This window comes from Haliotis rufescens, unplaced genomic scaffold (assembly GCF_023055435.1).
Source record: "Haliotis rufescens isolate VD_foot unplaced genomic scaffold, xgHalRufe1.0.p SCAF_16, whole genome shotgun sequence".
Taxonomy (NCBI): domain Eukaryota; kingdom Metazoa; phylum Mollusca; class Gastropoda; order Lepetellida; family Haliotidae; genus Haliotis; species Haliotis rufescens.
Window position 1 is genome coordinate 4427674 of NW_025963846.1, and position 20286 is coordinate 4447959.

A 20286-nucleotide genomic window follows, 5' to 3' on the forward strand; every position below is an offset into this window, starting at 1 on the left:
CAATACGGGGAATACTTTTAAAGCTTGTACATTTATCATCATATTTAACAAGGCTGTAAATAATGTTGATATCTCATATAAGATCGCTGTTTATCGTACAATATAACACTTCAGGATGATGAAAATAAAGAATAGTTTTTTCTCCCTACAGTTTTATTGTACAATTAAAAAAACCCATTCGTCGTTTATTTCTTAAATAAACCACACTTCGTTCTTGATTTTGTTTTTAGTGATCTCATATTGATTATCTTCTAATATTAAAAGATCGGTTAAATCATGATCTGGGTCAGGCGTTAAGAAATAACGGTAATCTGTGGTGACTAACAGTATGTAAACTGACAGGTAATGTGTTGTTTGAATGGCCTGATTAGAGAAATGCAAGGACCGTAAACTGACCTTGACCTGGTTCCCCTTTAGGAAAACAAGATCATGTAAAACCTAACGCCCTTACCAGCGAACACTGGCGAACTCGCCAATGACCCTGTACGGTGCATCTGACAAAGACAGATGTCCAGATACACCCTTGACCTTGCTAGTCCTGTAAATATGAAGCGTCTGGTTTCCATGTACTGACCTTGCTGGAGGGCGTTGATGGGCTCGGAGTAGCAGACGGAGGAGTGTGGGCTGTCACAGACGTCCATGCTCATGTACTGGACCGCCTGACCAGCCGGCGGACGTCCAACGCTGGATGTTAATCTTTCAGTGTGTCCCATAAGCGTCTCAGGTGTCACTGGAGCACTTGTTGTGGTCGATGTTGTTGTTGTTGTTGGAGGTGGCGAGGGTGAAGGGGGAAGTGTAGTGGTTGTTTCAGTCTTAGAGAAACCGTTTGTTGTGGGTGGCGTTACTTTTTCAGTTTCTGTTGTAATGGTTCCAGAAGATTTTACTGTAGTTGATGTTGATGTTGCTGCTGCCGTAGTTAATGTTGCGGCTGTAGCTGTTGATGTTGTTGCTGCTGTGGTTGATGTTGTTGATGTTGCTGCTGTAGTTGATGTTGTTGTTGCTGCCGTGGTTGATGTTGTTGATGTTGCTGCTGTAGTTGTTGTTGCTGCCGTGGTTGATGTTGATGTTGCTGCTATAGTTGATGTTATTGATGCTGCTGCTGGAGATGAAGGGAGGGTTACGTCACTCGTGCCGAGAGGGAAAGGTGTGGCGGAGTGAACTGCATCCCGGGTTATTTCGATATTTTGCATTGTCTCGAGTGTTGTAGTCGATGGAGTCTGGGTAGTTGATGTTGTCGGCATTTTCGAGGACGCTGTAGTTTTTACAGTTGATGGTTGTGTTGAGGGTGTCACTGCTGTAGGTGGCGTTTGGAAAGTTGACCGCGGAATAGATGGTTGTGATGTAGTTGATGGTAGGTGTGTAGATGGTTTAACGGATGATGACGAGGAGAAAGCCGATGAAGTCCCCGATGTAGTTGTTGTTGACGTCGTGGTGGTTGTTTGAACCGAAGGCGTTTCTGTTGAAGATGAAGTCGTCTGTGACGATGATGACGTGGGTAGCAAAGGTAACTCAGTAGTCGTAGTCGTTGACGTAGGAAAGGCTTTAGATGCAGTGACGGTCGATGTCGTGTTGATGTGGTTTGGAAGCGACGTTGACCCAGCGGTAACCTCAGTGCTTGTGAACTGTCCGCTTGCCGTGTGTTCAGTAGTTGGTACAGAGGATGTAGATGTAGTGGAGGGGGTCGTTGTCGTCACATCTGTTGTTTTGGTTGATGACGTATCTGTACTCGGTTTAACTGTCGTTGACGTTGTCGTGTCTGCCTGGTCATCATCAGATGACCGGGGAAATTCAGTCACATCAATCTTTGTCATAGTACTCCTTTTCACTCTCTGAGCATCTTCCGAGTCATTGCTGTCCTCTTCGCTTGAACTGTCTGTGACGGTGGTCAAGTTGGGAGCATCGGTCACTAGGAACTGATCAATGTCGCCGTTGTTCAGACCGTCAAGGAAGAATGGTAACAGCTCTTTGCTGCTGGGGTCAGTGGCTGGGGGGCGATGAAGGCCAGGGTAACGGAAACCAGATGGTGCCGAGTCAGGAAGGTCAAGGTCGACATTATGATGTGCTAGCATGTAGTCATCGTAATCGCTATTGCTCGCCCTCTTCCGTCTCGACAGTGTATGGTTAAGGGAGATAACTCCACACTTTCCAGTGACGTCATCAAATGAGTCCGTGTTCCATCGCCAACCTCGTTTGATTTTGCCATAACCTGCATGGGGGCTGAAACATATTTAACGTAACGTAAGGTAACGCTAGGTAACATACTGGCGGCCTATTCACGAAGCTGTCTTAGCGCTAAGATTGGCGTAAATATGTCGTAGCGAAAAACGTCTTAGTTAAGTCTATTCTCGAAGCTGTCTTAGCGCTAAGCTATCTTAAGTTTAAGACAAAAAATAAGACAGGGTCTGACCTGTCGTAAACCTGTCTTAGGTATCCATCATGGCGTCCTACCTATTGCTCGGGCTTCTCGATAGAGAAAAGCAATCAACCCTAACACCTTCCAGGAAGAAAATATTCCGTGACAGGACGAGTCAGCTGGACACGCTAGATGACACGCAGCTTATATCCAGATATAGGCTAAATCGGCATGCCATCATGCAAGTTATTGCGAGTGTGGGGTCCTATCTCGAACGACCGACCAAGCGTTCGGTACCTCTATCACCCGAAATGCATGTTTTGATAACTCTACGATACTTGGCAAAAGGGGTTTTTCAGTCTGAAATCGGGGACCTGCACGGCGTCAGTCAACCTAGTGTATCGAGGCTTTGTCAATAGGCCGCCTGTACCGTACCATTCCAGAACATAACATAACACAACACACACACACATAAGTATAGGGGAGCTAGATCGCTAAAACGATGTGCAGCGAGACCTGGGAAATAAGGTCCTCCAATTTAACATAACATGATCTTGTACGATCACACAACAAAACCTTCCTTCGTTATTGTAGCTACACAAAGGGCATATCGTTTGTTTGACTTTGTAATAAATAGTTTGTATATCTCAAATGGAACAATGTACATACCCAGCATATGAATGTACTAGTGACGGATTCAGTTCATCCCAGACAAACTTTGTCTCTTCTTCATGTAGACCCGTCCAGAAGGTGTTCAAATCTATCCAAAGGAAATATACGTACGTTTCATGAAAAAACCCAGGTGCTTTCAGTGCGGAGATGGGCAATACGATAATGAGGGGGCATTGCTGGCCCAGTCGCCTAATTCGCTGTGCAGAGTTGCGTCCCTTGGACACGCCAGAAACCTATGATTGCAGGTTCGAATTCCCGGTTCGCCCCGATTATGTTTCTAGTTTTGTCAGCACCATACCCGTGCTCGTGGGTTTCACCAAAGTGGTAAACGTCTAAGACCTGCATCACTTGAAGCTTACACGCCGTGATATAACCGGAATACTGTTCAAAGCGGCGTTAAACCCAACTCACTCAGTCACTATATATATAAGACCATCATCACTTCGGGCTTTCCTCCCACATCAAACTGACTCGTCTTGACATAACTTGAATACTGTAAAACCCAACACACTCACTCACGGCTCAACACCAAACAACACTTATAATCCAGTGCATTAACATCTTATGATTAATACATTATGACTTTTTTTTTCAATTTATAGTTTTTTAAATATTTTTAGCCACGTACTTTGGTCAGTAATGAATTCTTCCAAAGTCTGGGAGCCAATCCTCACACGCTTGTCAAGCTTTAATAAAAACGCTTCATTGGACCTGCAGATATCACGTGACTGTTTCCATGGTAACGACTTTCTGTTTGTCTGTATGCAAATATATGCAGAAGGTCCACCGTCTAGATTCTCTGCCACAGCTGGGGTCCACCCATCCCTGCATATAACGGGCACCTGCTGCTGAACTACCCGCTTGGGGGGAGGGGAAAATCTCGGCACGGCTTGTAACGGGGTGATGCTCGCTGGAAAGAAGCAAAACATAATAATATTCATACAAATAATGTGTGTAGATTCATACGAAATTGTGGGAACACGTTGTTTGTGGAGGCATGTTGACACGTGATATAAGTTAGGTATTAACTGATTACTGACACTGGGCCAGGATAAGCTATATCTGGGGTTTAACTAATACTATGTTGAGTTTTTATCCTGACATTATATGACAGGAACAATAAACAAAGTATCAAAAGAACGTCTCAAGATGAGTCATCTGAAAACGTTAGGTACATTCTGACCTTACTGCCTTAGGGTGTTTTAGGATAAAACACAGATTTGTCAGGTTATGACAAAAAAACGCCCACACATGTCTGAAGATAAAGTGAAAATTGTCCCTAAAGAGTCAATTGTGAGTATTGACTGACATATCAAGGATAGCGTGGTAACATTTCTCATGCGAGGAGACAAACCAGCTCGTTGTGTCGGAAGACGTCAATCAAGGAGCTGTCATACTCATAGTTTCAACTTTTTAGCTGTTTAATATCTCAGATGAGATCAAACACTATCAGACTCCTCTTCGACAACCCTGTTCTGTCGGGTTCGAAAGCCGGGGATGGGGTGAGGATGGGACCTTGTTATTTGAGAGTGGGTCGCTGCTGGGTGTGTGTAGCGTTGTTGGGTGAGGACGGGGCGTTATGGGGTGAGAGTGAAACGTCCCTGGGTGTTTGGGGCGTTGTTGGGTGAGGACGGGGCGTTATGGGGTGAGAGTGAAACGTCCCTGGGTGTTTGGGGCGTTGTTGGGTGAGGACGGGGCGTTATGGGGTGAGAGTGAAACGTCCCTGGGTGTTTGGGGCGTTGTTGGGTGAGGACGGGGCGTTATGGGGTGAGAGTGAAACGTCACTGGGTGTGTGTAGCGTTGTTGGGTGAGGACGGGGCGTTATGGGGTGAGAGTGAAACGTCACTGGGTGTTTGGGGCGTTGTTGGATGAGGACGGGGCGTTATGGGGTGAGAGTGAAACGTCACTGGGTGTTTGGGGCGTTGTTGGGTGAGGACGGGGCGTTATGGGGTGAGAGTGAAACGTCACTCGGTGAGTATATGGCGTTGTTGGGTGAGGACGGGGCGTTATGGGGTGAGTGTGAAACGTCACTGGGTGTGTTGGGCGTTGTTGGGTGAGTAGGGGGCGTTATGGGCTGAGTGTGAAACGTCACTGGGTGTGTGGGGCGTTGTTTGGTGAGTAGGGGGCGTTATGGGGTGAGTGTGAAACGTCACTGGGTGTGTGGGGCGTTGTTTGGTGAGGACGGGACGTTATTGGGTGAGTGTGACACGTCACTCGGTGAGTATATGGCGTTGTTGGGTGAGTAGGGGGCGTTATGGGCTGAGAGTGAAACGTCACTGGGTGTGTGGGGCGTTGTTGGGTGAGGACGGGGCGTTATGGGGTGAGTTTGAAACGTCACTGGGTGTGTGGGGCGTTGTTTGGTGAGGACGGGACGTTATTGGGTGAGTGTGACACGTCACTCGGTGAGTTTATGGCGTTGTTGGGTAAGGACGGGGCGTTATGAGCCGAGAGTGGGAAGTTGTTTGGTGAGTGTTGGGCGTTGTTGGGTGAGTAGGGGGCGTTGTTGGGTAAGGACGGGGCGTTCTGAGCCGAGAATGGGGCGTTGTTGGGTGAGAGTGAAACGTCATTGGGCGAGTGTGGGGCGTTGTTGGGTGACGACGAAAATGCTACATGTGGAAATCCACAAAACGGAAAACCATAAAAAAAACACACGAAAAAACAGCGACACTTTCAAATGAATATGTCATCGTAGGACAACGACTGTGAGAGTCTCACGCACACATGAAACTGTTTTATGGATGACAACTCCTTTAATGAATACATAAAAATGAGAAGGGACGAGAAGCAGCCATTAAAGTGTTACACACACTTTTTTAATAATATTTTCCACGTGACTACACAGTCCCTTCAACATATTCAAAAAATACATTTCCACATTCACAAGAATGTGTTTGTTGAGTCACAATGCTTCCAGAGGGTACCAAGAAACAACATATACTCAATAGTTCTATTCAACATTCATAGTCTGTTTTACAGCATATCACAGAATTTCTGCATCTTGTGGCCAAAAAAGAACCCAGTTAACCATATTTTTTTATAGTAAATACAACCAAATGAATATTGTCTAAAATCAGCCTCTGACCTGAATTATTATGTGACAACATATAGGTGGTTCAACAGTACCATCTGTTACATAGAGGTTGTTCAACACACTTGTTACCAGTATCATGTGTTCTTGTGTTCATGTGCCATGTTCATGTATTCATGTTCATGTTCTAAAACTCCATGTTTCAATACTGTGACTTTCATACTGATATTTGAATACTGTGTCTTCAAGAGTGTGGTAAAATATGAATACTGTGAATATTGCACTTGAATAACGTGACTTCTATATTATGAATGTGAACCCAGGAATGTGGACCCAAGAATGTGGACCCAGGAATGTGGACCCAGGAATGTGAACCCAGGAATGTGGACCCAGGAATTTCGATCCAGGAATGTGAACCCAGGAATGTGAACCCAGGAAAGTGAACCCAGGAATGTGGACCCAGGAATGTGAACCCAGGAATGTGGATCCAGGAATGTGAACCCAGGAATGTGGACCCAGGAATGTGAAACCAGGAATGTGGACCCAGGAATGTGAACCCAGGAATGTGAACCCAGGAATGTGGACCCAGGGACCCAGGAATGTGAACCAAGGAATGTGGACCCAGGAATGTGAACCCAGGAATGTGGACCCAGGAATGTGAACCCAGGAATGTGGACCCAGGAATGTGAACCCAGGTACAGACACACAGAGAGAGAGATAGAGAGAGCGAGACACACACACAGAGACACAGAGAGAGTGACAGAGAGAGAGAGAGAGTGATCCATCAGGTGGTGATGAGGTCCCCTCCACAGCCCACACCTCACAGCGTTACTAATGTCATGGAGTGCACATGCTAGCGCATGCATCAGTGTCACGGGGTACAACACCACACCGAGGCTAACAGGGTTGTCGGTCAGCAATCTTCGCAGAAAATAACGTGTTTAAAACCATGTCATAAATTAAAACAAGACCAACGCGTTACATATCCATAGTGAACTAAATAATGAAGGTTTGGAAATAACCAAATGATTTCATTTTATCGGCTTGATACAAATCAGACTGCAAGATTCTAAAGTATCACATTAGAAAAGCGTATAGTAAGAGTTTACTTAATCTTCAAAGCAAAAAAAAGCTCTACTTTTGTATGTGAAATGTAATTACATAAAGTATCTAAATCATTACATCATAGTTGTATTTTCTTTCTCAAGTCGAATGAATTAACAACGACTATGATAAAATTATATTCTAATCTAATTATCCATGTACAATATGCCCTGGCTAGTGACAAGGCCCCTCAGACACAGCTGCATCGCCATTTAACACCCGCGGCGGTGGCCATTAACTGACTGATTTGTGCATGATTTATATACATTAGCGACAAGAAGGTATCTGGGGCTATAAAATAGATTTCTGTGTAGGTTTTAATTTGATATGTTGGTGCTGTCTAATTACTATTGTGCCAGTAACTAGAGGTGGACTTGAATTCCTACCGACAACCAACCCAAATCCTAGCCCCTATAATTGTTGTCTACAAATAGCGATGTAGTTTTAAACATTTATTACGTTGTTACTTGAAATATTTTGTCATAAATATAACATGTATGGAGAGGGGCGAGCCTCGAAGTTTCTGTCACCTCACGTTTCAACCTGTTCGTCACTCCTATACATGTATATTCTTAAAACCATCTATTGGATAATTACTATCAATCTTGTCCGCATGACTGCTTCATTGTAACCATCCATACATATCTATCCACATCACCTTACTATCCATGCATATCTACCCACATCACCTTACTATCCATACATTTCTACCCACATCACTTTACTATCTATACATATCCATCCACATCACCTTACCACCAATGCATATCTACCCACATCACCTTACTATCCATACATATCTACCCACATCACCTTACTATCCATACATATCTACCCACATCACCTTACTACCCCTACATATCTACCCACATCACCTTACCATCCATACATATCTACCCACATCACCTTCCTACCCATACATATCTGCCCACATCACCTTACTATCCATACATATCTACCCACATCACCTTACTACCCATACATATCTACCAACATCACCTTACTACCCATACATATCTACCCACATCACCTTCCTATCCATACATATCTACCCACATCACCTTCCTATCCATACATATCTACCCACATCACCTTACTATCCATGCATATGAACCGATATATCTATCCACATCACCTTACTATCCATACATATCTACCCACATCACCTTCCTATCCATACATATCTACCCACATCACCTTCCTACCCATACATATCTACCCACATCACCTTACTACCCATACATGTCTACCCACATCACCTTACTACCCATACATATCTACCCACATCACCTTACTACCCATACATATCTACCCACATCACCTTACTACCCATACATATCTACCCACATCACCTTCCTATCCATACATATCTACCCACATCACCTTCCTATCCATACATATCTACCCACATCACCTTACTATCCATGCATATGAACCGACATATCTACCCACATCACCTTACTATCCATACATATCTACCCACATCACCTTCCTATCCATACATATCTACCCACATCACCTTACTATCCATGCATATGAACCGACATATCTACCCACATCACCTTACTATCCATACATATCTACCCACATCACCTTCCTATCCATACATATCTACCAAAATCACCTTACCATCCATGCATATCTACCCACATCATCTTACAGCTGTTGTTTAGTATATTGTCCAGCGATTTTCACTCTCTCGCCATTAGACTGTACGTGATTGTTTAACTCCACACAAACATTCAAAGCACGTAGCGAAAAACATGCAACTTGTCAACTGTCATCGAATGAAAACAGGAAAACCGCATAAATGTGCACCGCATTCCCATGCCATTCCCAAACCTATGCATATCCGTGAATCTTTGTCACAGGTATTGAAATGCGTATATTAGCTTAAACAAACAATCGTGGGTACGGTGACACAGACGATGTGTCGAAATCTAAATATCTTAAAGATTTTTTTTCAGGACATTGCATCTGACTTACAGACGTATGATATTACGTAACGCCCGTTGTTAAGCTCGAAGTGTTAATCCCACTGCGAACTGGTTTACCACCAACGGTCCTATTATCCTTTTTAGCACACGGTAAGAGACCTTCTTACACCATACCGGTATACACACGGAACATATAGAAAGTCGTCGCCAGATGATAAACAGTCGCGATTATCTACCGAAACAGATTCCATTGGGCGTAAAAGGCAAAGTACAGTAAACTACGTTTATAACAAACACGCTTATAGCGAACTGACGGATAGGACGAACTTTTTTGTCCCGGCAACACCTTTATATATGCTGTACATATGCTTATAACGACCTACGGTTATAACGAACTAAAATTAGTGGCCCTTTTGAGTCGTTATAACCGTAGTTTACTGTAATGATAAAATTATATGAACGGGTCACTGAAAAGAATCTAGCAGTTCGCGAAAAGGGAAAGCGTCGGGATCTACTGGAAGCAGCCCCTCACACAATGTGCATGAAAGAATAACATTCGTGACCAACTCGTGTTATTCCGGGACAAGCCGAATAGAGACTCGTGCCCCTCTCGTGTCCGTTTTTGCGACCGGGTTCCGTCTTAACGCAAACGGGCATACCTAAAACAATGGTCAACTCGTTGCGTAATGGTTCACATTTATTTGCCCATATATTATATTTATTTCAGATGCAATTTAAATCACACCGGGGCGTGCGGAATTATACAGTATAATTGAACACATTTAACTGTGTCTGAAGTATATTTTTAGATGCAAGACATATGTAAAATTAAAACTTATTTGTGAGGGATTCTTTGACGAAGTACTTGAAATCATACGCGCATTCTCATTGGTTTGTCATATTTTGGCACATAACATTCATCGATAGGGGGACGAGTCTTTTTGCAGGTTACGGAAAGGGGCGAGTGGTGACGAATGTAAAGAATAAGTGTTTACTAGATGTTTACTAAGTGTCTTATTGCCAAACGCCGCACCCAGCAAAACTTCTGCCAAGCGACGGCGGTGACTAAACTCGCGACTCTGGACCAGACAATCAAGTGATCGCGACTCTGGACCAGACAATCAAGTGATCGCGACTCTGGACCAGACAATCCACTGACGCGGAATCACTCGAGGCGCTACCAGCGCCGTCCTCCTAGTCCCACAAAGCCCACTGTTTACAACGTCTACGTACATCTGTGTTTCACATTGCCCCAAGACAGGCTCTATTCTTCTTTGATGGTGACAGCAAGAGGCGTGATTGTGACAGAGTGATGGTCGCCATCTACAGACATCACTTGGGCAGGGTAAACCCGATCCATCACCGGTACCCGGGGACAGATTTACTGGTTATGAAGCATGTAGATCCACGCTGTCGGTTTTCATACTGTATTGCTGACTTCGGCCGTTCTGTCTGGATATACATCATAATGAATGACGCGAACGTCAACTATTTGTCTGGAAGAAAGAGATTTCTCTGTACTTGTTTTATGTCGGGTTTTTGTATCGTTGAGAAATCGGGTTGGACTATACATTATTTTGTCGTTTTTTTCAGTATTCCGGATTAAAGGGATTTCCAATTTTTGTCTGGATTAACGGGTTTCTAGTATTTGTCTTTATTAACCAGGTTTCAGTCAACATATTCTAAGTCGTTTTCCCCGTATATGTCCAGATCTGCCTTAACGCGTTTCTCGTAGTTGCCTTGACTATAGGGTTTTATAGTACCTGCTGACCCGTGAAGATTCGGGATAGAATAGGTCTTCAGTAATCCATGCTTACCTTAAAAGGTTACTATGCTAGTCGTAAGAGGCGACTAACGGGATCGGGTGGTCAGGCTCGCTGACTTGGTTGATGCATGTCATCGATCCCAATTGCGTGGATTGATGCTCATGATATTAACCACTGGATTATTTGGTCCAAACTCGATTATCTTCAGACCGCCGTCATATAGCTGGAATATTGCTAAGTGCAGCGTTAAGTAATAAACAAGAACAAGACAAGTATAATACCTGCTTCATAAAGTTTATATTGAATAACGGGTATTATACTAGTCTTTATTATATGGATAGCTATACTTGATTAATGACTCATTTTTACAGTATCTGCTTGTAAATATTAAGGTTCCCAGTATTGATGTTTCCAGTATTGAGGTTCCAGTATTAAGGTCCCCGGTATTAAGGTTTCCAGTATTAAAGTTCCAAGTATTAGAGTCCCAGTGTTAAGGTTCCCAGTATTAAAGTTCCCAGTATTACGGTTTCTAGTATTGAGGTTGCAGGATTAAAGTTCCAAGTATGAAGGTCTCCAGTATTAAAGTTGCCAGTATTAAGGTCGCCGATATTAAGGTTTCGAGTTTTTTTGTGGATCAAAGGGTTGTCACAATACTTGGATTCCGCTAATGTGAACTACACTAACTGTCTATATTCATACTTGAGGTATTGAGGTTCCCAGTATTAAGGTTTCCAGTACTGAGCTTCCAGTATTAAAGTTTCCAGGATTAAGGTATCTAGTATTGAGGTTCCCAGTATTGAGTTTCCCAATATTAAGGTTCACAGTATTGAGGTTCCAGTATTAAAGTCCCAAGTATTAAAGTTCCCAGTATTAAAGTTCGCAGTATTAAGGTTCCCAGTATTAAGGCTCCCAGTGTTGAGGTTCCCAGTATGTTTGTGGATCAAAGGGTTGTCACAATACTTGGATTCCACTAATGTGAACTACACTAACTGTCTATATTCATACTTGAGGTGCAACCCCATACGTCTATTTCATTGTGATCCCCTGGCACTGACACGGCAGGCCATACTTAATGTTAACGTCAACCACAGTTGTATGTGCTAATTGTTTGTATTTTATTGCACCATTTGCCGGTTGGTCACGCAAAAAGCAACGTGACTTGGGTGATGGTGTATGCTTTGCATAATATGCAGGAAACATATGGATAATGAGACGTCCGCCCCTCCCCCACACAGAACCCTAACAGGAGGCCTCGTCTTGAGAGGCCACTTCAAGCAGTATATCATTTGCCATTATATTTTAAAAACAAATTGGTAGAAGTTTGTTTTATTATGATAGTGCAATTACTTCGAAATAATTTACTTTATGTTTGTAGAAAGAAAGAAGTAGAAAGTATTTTTTTTAGAAATTAAAATATATGTTCAAGTTACCACCTTCTACTTGAAGTTAAATTTCAAGCAAAACTTCTGTAATGCGGGACCGTACCCAAATTTAGCATGCACATTTTTTCTAAATGTCGGATCATATTTAGCTCGGTCGGAGATGAAAAATTATTTTTAATGTCTCCTGAAACAGTTTAGTTTACAGGGACCTACTCAGTTTGACCGTCTAGTGGTAGAGCATCCGCCCGGAGAGCGGAAGGTCCGGGGTTCGATCCCCGGCCGCTTCATACCAAAAGACGTTAAAAGATGGTACTGTCTGGCGCTCGGCATTAAGGGGCTAAAACAAGGACTGGTCGGCTCGGAGTCAGTATACTGTGTCTGAGTGGGGTATTCATGTTAAACTGCGGCATGGTATCTCAGTGAGCTAGCACTATAAATCGGCATCAGTCCGGACTAGTACAAGCAGCCACACAAACACACACACGTACATGCACGTCGCTATATAAGTGCAATAATCTTGGACGCGACGTTAAACCCCATTTCACCTCACCTCACCTCCTCAGTTTGACACCACGGTTGTGCGTGGTGACTCAACGGTGCATTTGCCATTTTGCCTGGATCTCATTGTACTTATTTACTGGTCACTGTTCACTCTCTACCTACTGTGTGCGCTTTGTGACATGACCCCTGTGTTTATAGAAAGACGGTAACTGTTAATCCCCTGCAATGTGGCTGCAAAGTGAGGATAAATCAGTTTATAGCTGGATGAATAATGTCATTGTCGTTGATACCGAATGCCATTTACAACACCCTCGTGTCCACTGAATCTGCGATATTTGATAACATGCTGGTGTTTTTTGTGCTCGACCAGAAGCACCTGAAACAGCGTTGATCCGACGTCACATCTTAACGCTGACAGTCGTTATGCAGTACATGCAATTTCATAAACTCGTCATGCTCCAGGCAGCTGTGTAACGTACTTCCGCCATCGCAACATGTCGTTACTGGGGTATGGTCATGCCTCTTGGCTCTGATTGGAGAATGAATGATTGACAATATGCGCATCACGTCAAACGTTTTTATTCCAAGTATCCAGGAAGGGCCTAGTTATTTGATTATACGAATATGTTATATCTATTCATGTCAGCGTGATAGAGCGGTGTCCATTACGAGTAATTACAACCTAAACTATTTTGACAGGTCAGTGATGAATATCGAGAGTGGCCGGTTATGTCTGAATCATCATTTTAAAAAAAACCATTAGAGGTTGCGTTTTACGTGTGTTACATTTCCAAATCTGACGCATCAGTGACAAAAAAAATTGACATGTACCATATGTTTCCGTGTTTTTTCAGGTGAACATTTGACTTGTCTTTGCATGTGTTTGTGACGGTACCACCGGTAGGGCAGGATACGCTCACCTTTTCACGTACGCCTGGTATCATCACTATTTGATACTGATTCATAAGCACATGCTCATGATAAAGTCGGAATCGTACAGCAGACTCTGCTTGATATAGAGATATGGAAAGGTTTTGTTGCTTTTATCAATTAGATATATTATGTATATATTAATCATAATAAAGAATAATTAGTTTTGGTCAGGCCGTCGTACAGTAGGAAGCGCCTTACTAGGGGGACTGGTGTCCTCTAGGCTACAGACAGTGGGATCTGACTATTGCCTCGTGATCAAATTAGGATGCAAAGTGAGGAATCAGTGACTGTTGTTGTACAGCTAATACCTATATCTTAGTGACCTGTAAGTAATAGGACCCGTGAAGATCCGGGTGAATAGGTCTTCAGCAACCCATGCTTGCCGTAAAAGGTGACTATGCTTGTCGTAAAAGGCGACTAACGGGATCGGGTGGTCAGGCTCGCTGACTTGGTTGATGCATGTCATCGATCCCAAATGCTTGGATCGATGCTATGATATTTATCACTGGATTGTCTGGTCCAGACTCGATTATTTACAGACCGCTGTCATATAGCAGGAATATTGCTGAGTGCGGCGTTAAACAACAAACCAACCAACCAACTGTAAGTAATAGTGTCGGTCAGTAAACAAGTAACAATGGTCAACACCGTCGGGCAGGATGGCGCGCAATCAGTCTGGTTACCAATTGTAACCACCCCACCCATTGTAGCCGACATGCACTAGGATGGTTTGACCCTGAAACCACTAAGGGACAAATATGTTCCATTTGCATTGTTAAATGAGAACTTTACATTCCTCCAAAACAGTATGTGATGATGATATCAATGTAGTTCTAGCTGTTCAGTTAAGACGGCATTACATGAGTTGTAGATTTATACCTGTTGTTTCTACAGGCCCCCATACCTTGCAAATATGCTGCCATCAAATTAAAGTTTAAATTATAAGCTGGTTTATTTTTATTCCTGTCAAGGCGTTGCGCCCCGTCATCACTCACCAAGGATCTGGAGGAGGAGGGCCGCGGTTTCTAGCGCTGTAGAGTGCAGCATACCTTCGTGGAGAGAAGACTCATGTCACTCACCTGCAATACAGACGTTAACAACATATTACACACACAATGTAAATAGTTTATAGCACATAATCTTATATAAACATTGTAGACAACATATATACACAGTGTGTGTGTGTGTATGTATATATATATATATATATATATATATATATAACCCGCCTTAGGGGGAAATAAATTTCTCAGCGGGGCAATGCAGGCTGCACGTTCTGAGAGGCAGTATAAAATGACCCTTATACCACCGTTCAATGCAAAAAGCCGCACGCTTTTCCCGTGTCAATGGAAATCACGTGACATACCACAAGTTAACCTCAGCTCAATGAATTTTGAATTTGTGTTAATACTTTTACAATGTCACATTAAAACATGTCGATAAGATACAATTGTTGTAGCAGGATCACTCGGGGTACATTGGGATTTATGCGTCCCTCGTTAGGAGCCTCCGGCTCGTGAGAGACAGACAGACAGACAGACAGACAGACAGACAGACAGAGAGTACAGTCAACAAAGATGTTATGCAGTTGTCGGCCTTGGTCGGACGTCATTCAGCCGTCATTGAATCTCGTCCGAAAGTTGCTCAATGGGATTTAAATCGGGGTTGAGGGCAGGCCACTGCATGGTTCTGATGCCATTCTGCTGGAGGAAGTCTCGCACGGGCGTTATCATGCAGAAACTCGTGGTTGCGGCGACGTTACAAATGAGGTATGGCGTGTGGTCTCAAGACTTTATCAATGTACGGAACTGCTGTGACACTGTTGCCTCTCCCTGGACCGATGTTCTGGAAGACCACGGGGCCGACCGTCTGTGCAAGACCAATTCCACCCCACACCATGATGCTCGGACCAGCCCACGAGTCTCTCTCAACAACACAAGCATCCGAATAAAGTTCCCCACGGCGTCGCCAGACTCTCTCTCAAATCTGCTGTTGAGATACAGTAACGGCTCTCGTCTGAGAAGAGGATTCTTTTCCACTACTGGTGGCGCCAATATTGGTGCTGTGTTGCCCACTGAAGACGGTCCCGGCGTCAGAATGGGTCCTCGGTATGGCCTCTGACAGTGGAGGTATCTGCTCGTCAATCGTCGACGCACGGTGTCCGCATGTGTTGCTGTGTCCCAGGTGTGTCCCCATGGTCTGTCGAGCAGTTTCCGCAGCAGTAACAAAGCGATCTTGAAGATGCTGTCGCACAATCTGACGATCCTGACGTCGGGTGGTGACCCTTGGTCTTCCACTACGTGGTCGGTCATCTGTAGTGTTGGGTGTCTGGTACCGTTGCTGGAGCCTGTATGTGGTCCTTACGTGGACTTGAAATGCATTGGCTACTTGCCGGGCGGTTTGTCCAGCTTGCAATCGTCCAAGGGCTTGGTGTCGCTGATTTCTTGTCAATCTTGGCATGTGGTAGCTATTCAATAACGAATGAATGTTATCCGATCTGGGTGGATTTTTATAGGGCAAGAAATGGGGGAACGCATGTGCATTACCATGGCCGCGATCGGTTTTATTGTCATCTGCTTTGTTTTTTTTAAATCAAATTCATTTTTCCGGACAAAGTTATGTTAAATTTTAGAAACTTAGACAAAAATTACCCAGATAGTTAAATGACAACTTTTCATGCAATGTAACTTGGGGTGACGTTTCTTTTGCGGTTCAGTATATATATATATATATATATATGTAAATATATATGTATACATGTAGAGAGAGAGAGATAGATAGATAGAGAGAGAGAGAGAGAGAGAGAGAGAGAGAGAGAGAGAGAGAGAGAGAGAGAGAGATTGAAGACAACATAGATGTATGACATCATGTAAATAACATAGATATATTACAGATATACACAATGTAAACAACTTGTATCTATAACACATATACACAATGTAATAACATCTATGTATTGACGTATGAACACACGAGAACCAACTTCCAGTGTCATTCCTCGGGGAAGCCCTCGGGGAGGTAGCGAACACCAGGTATGCATTTCTGATGCCCTTCTATCGCTCTTGGTCATAAACCGCTGCAAGCCGAGACACTTCTGAAGAACTGACGCCGCCAGGCTGTGATGTCGTGGTGGCTTTTTTGCAACTGTCGCGTAAATGTGTCGGATGCTCTGAGTCATCCACTAGGTTGCAGATTACTGACCCATGAATCTATAATGACTTGACCTGAGCTCACGACCTCAAAGAGGACTTGGTGAGTGAGTGAGTTGGGTTTAACACCGCTTTAAACAGTATTCCAGTTATATCACGGCGTGTCAGCTTAATGTGGGAGGAAAGCCAGAAGTGATGCAGGTCTCAGACGTTTACCACTTCGGTGAAACCCACGAGCATGGGTATGGTGCTGACAAACCTAGAAACATAATCGGGGCGAACCGGGATTCGAACCCACAATCATAGGTTTCTGGCGTGCCCAAGGGACGCAACTCTGCAGTGCGAATCGCGTCGCCTTAGGCGACTGGGCCACCCGTGTCCCCCAAATAGGACTTGGCTATGTGTGTGTACGGTGTTTTGGACATATTGCCTCTGCAGAAGAAGAATGTGAAGTTTTCTTAGAATTTTTTGTAACAGTATTCAGTCAAATTATATCACGACATGTCAGCTTAACGGTGAAACCCAGGATCACGTGTATGTTGCGGACAAACCAAGTAACATAATCGGGGCGAAACGGGATTCGAACCCATGATAATATGGAATCGCGGCCCCTTAGACGACTATGCACCGGAATTCGATCCCCAGCCGAGTCATACCAAAAGACGTTAAAAGATGGTACTTGTTACCCTGCCTCGCGCTCGACATTAAGGGGCTATAACAAGGACTGGTCGGCTCGGAGTCAGTATACTGTGGCCGAGTGGGATATTCAAGCTAAACTGTGAGCTAGCACTTTAAATCGGCATTAGTCCGGACTAGTACAAGCAGCCACACACACATGTGCATGCACGTCGCTATATAAGTGCATAATCTTGGACGCGACGTTAAACCCCATTTTACCTCACCTCCGTAGTGTTGAACATGCCCTTTGTAAGTGGCCTTCCGATACAATCACTTGTGTAATTATACCACCATTGCAAATTTCCACCTGCGTACAGAGCTACATATGTCACTAGATACAAGTATACAATTACAAGTATACAAGGCATAATAAAAAATACTGAAGATTGGCAAGTTGTAAAAAAATCAAAGTGATCATTTAAGATTATTTTCAACTTTTGACCCAGCTGTTTCTCTCAGGAGAAAAAGACCCGTGAAGATCCGGGGTAGAATAGGTCTTCAGCAACCCATGCTTGCCGTAAAAGGCGACTCTGCTTGTCGTAAAAGGCGACTAACGGGATCGGGTGGTCAGGCTCGCTGACTTGGTTGATGCATGTCATCGATCCCAATTGCGTGGATCGATGCTCATGATATTAACCACTGGATTGTCTGGTCCAGATTTGATTATTTACAGACCGCCGTCATATAGCTGGAATATTGCGGAGTGCGGCGTTAAACAACAAACCAACCAACCAAATCTCAGGAGAAAAGGACAGGGGCACCATTCCGTGATAATTTACTCTGTTGGGACGGCCTTGCTCATTTATTTTCTTACGTCATCTGTCGCATTACGTTGACAATAAGGACCGTACTTGGTTTAAAAACTCCATCAATTCAATATAAAGTGAAACTTTCAAATTTTACGGAAAATAAATTGTTGCAGCAAATCCATACCAGTGTGAGATTATTCCCTTCTAATAATATGACTATCTAGATTTGCTTGTGAAGAACAGCTATTCGTGGCTAATAGTTATGCCATGTCTGGGACGGTTGGGTAGCCTAGAGGTTAAAGCGTTCGCTCGTCACGCCGAAGACCCGGGTTCGATTCCCGACATGGGTACAATGTGTGAAGCCCATTTCTGGTGTCCCCCGCCGTGATATTGCTGGAATATTGCTAAAAGCGGCGTAAAACCATATTAACTCACTCTAACTAACTTATGCCATATCTTGGGAGTGAGTGAGGCTTTCATTCAGTACAAATCAATATTAAAGCGACAATCTATAAAAACAACGACCGCGCACGCCAAGAAAACCACGCCTCGGAAGCGGAATGGAACTCTGTACTTCGGCTGAACGAGTCAAAGCGTTAACCACTAGGCCATCCCCATCTGCATGCGTAGACTTTCTTGGATGTTTTGGCTTCGATTTTGTTGGGTTTTTTGTGCCGCCATACACTGTATTTTAAATGAAACAATTTTAGCATTATATTTCTCATGTTTACAATAATTATATACACCACAAAAGTTTGTTAAAGATATCGAATATACATTAGGCTTTGTCAGGCCAAATGAGCGTTATGAAATGTAAACAAAGAAAGTAAATAAATATCCTGTTCCCTTTTGAGCTATGCTATATAACACAAGTTCTGGTGTTTTTGCGAAACGTAATCATATCGACGATGCACAGAGGGACAACGAGAGAGATATTTACGTGCGTCATCTCATTGCCGTCCAAGTCATAAATCAACGTTGGGTGGACTGGTTGTCTCTGTGCTCGGTACCAGCCAGCCTACGACACAACACCAGCAGACAGCGGGGACACTTAGGTGGGCTGTAGTTGCAGTGGCAGATATATGCACCATTTGACACAACGTGCGTCAGATGTGGAAGGCATCCTATGACACATTGTGCGTCATTTGTATACGGCATCCTATGACACAACGTGAGTCAGTTGCATATGGCATCCTATGACACAACGTGAGTCAGTTGTATATGGCATCCTTTAAAACAATGTGCGTCAGTTGTATATGGCATCCTATGACACAATGTGAGTCAGGTGTAAATGGTATTCTATGACACAATGTGCGTCAGTTGTATATGGCATCCTATGACACAATGTGAGTCAGTTGTATATGGCTTCCTATGACACAATGTGCGTCATTTGTATGTGGTATCCTATGACACAATGTGCGTCAGTTGTGATAGGCATTCTATGACACAATGTGCGTCAGGTGTATATGGCATCCTATGACACAATGTGTGTCAGTTGTGTATGGTATCCTATGACACAATGTGCGTCAGTTGTATATGGCTTCCTATGACATAATGTGCGTCAGTTGTATATTGCATCCTTTGACACAATATGTGTCAGCTGTATATAGCATCCTGTGACACAATGTGCGTCAGCTGTATATGGCATCCTATGACACAATGTGCGTCAGCTGTATATAGCATCCTGTGACACAATGTGCGTCAGCTGTATATGGCATCCGGTGACACGATGTGCGTCAGCTGTATTTAGCATCCTGTGACACAATTTGTGTCAGCTGTATATGGCATCCTGTGACACATTGTGCGTCAGTTGTATATTGCATCCAATGACATAATGTGAGTCATTTGTATATGTCATTTTATGACATAATGTGAGTCAGTTGTATATGACATCCTATGACATAATGTGAGTCAGTTGTATATGGCATCCTATGACATAGTGTGAGTCAGCTGTATATGGCATCCTGTAACATAATGTGAGTCAGTTGTATATGGCATCCTATGACACAATGTGTGTCAGTTGTATATGTCATC

The 20286-nt window shown here is 43.6% G+C and overlaps 1 protein-coding gene across 1 annotated transcript in view; it reads right to left on the bottom strand.

The window, feature by feature from the left end:
• The window catches only part of LOC124144255, a 59672-nt gene that overhangs the window by 27270 nt on the left and 12116 nt on the right, over nt 1-20286 (bottom strand). Inside the window, exons 2-5 of the mRNA XM_046513581.2 lie at nt 14672-14755; nt 3654-3935; nt 3023-3113; nt 575-2217 (exon numbers count right to left, since the gene is read on the bottom strand). Of these exons, the coding sequence (XP_046369537.2) occupies nt 575-2217; nt 3023-3113; nt 3654-3935; nt 14672-14723 (2068 nt within the window). The 5' untranslated portion in view covers nt 14724-14755. The remainder of the gene's footprint in view (nt 1-574; nt 2218-3022; nt 3114-3653; nt 3936-14671; nt 14756-20286) is intronic.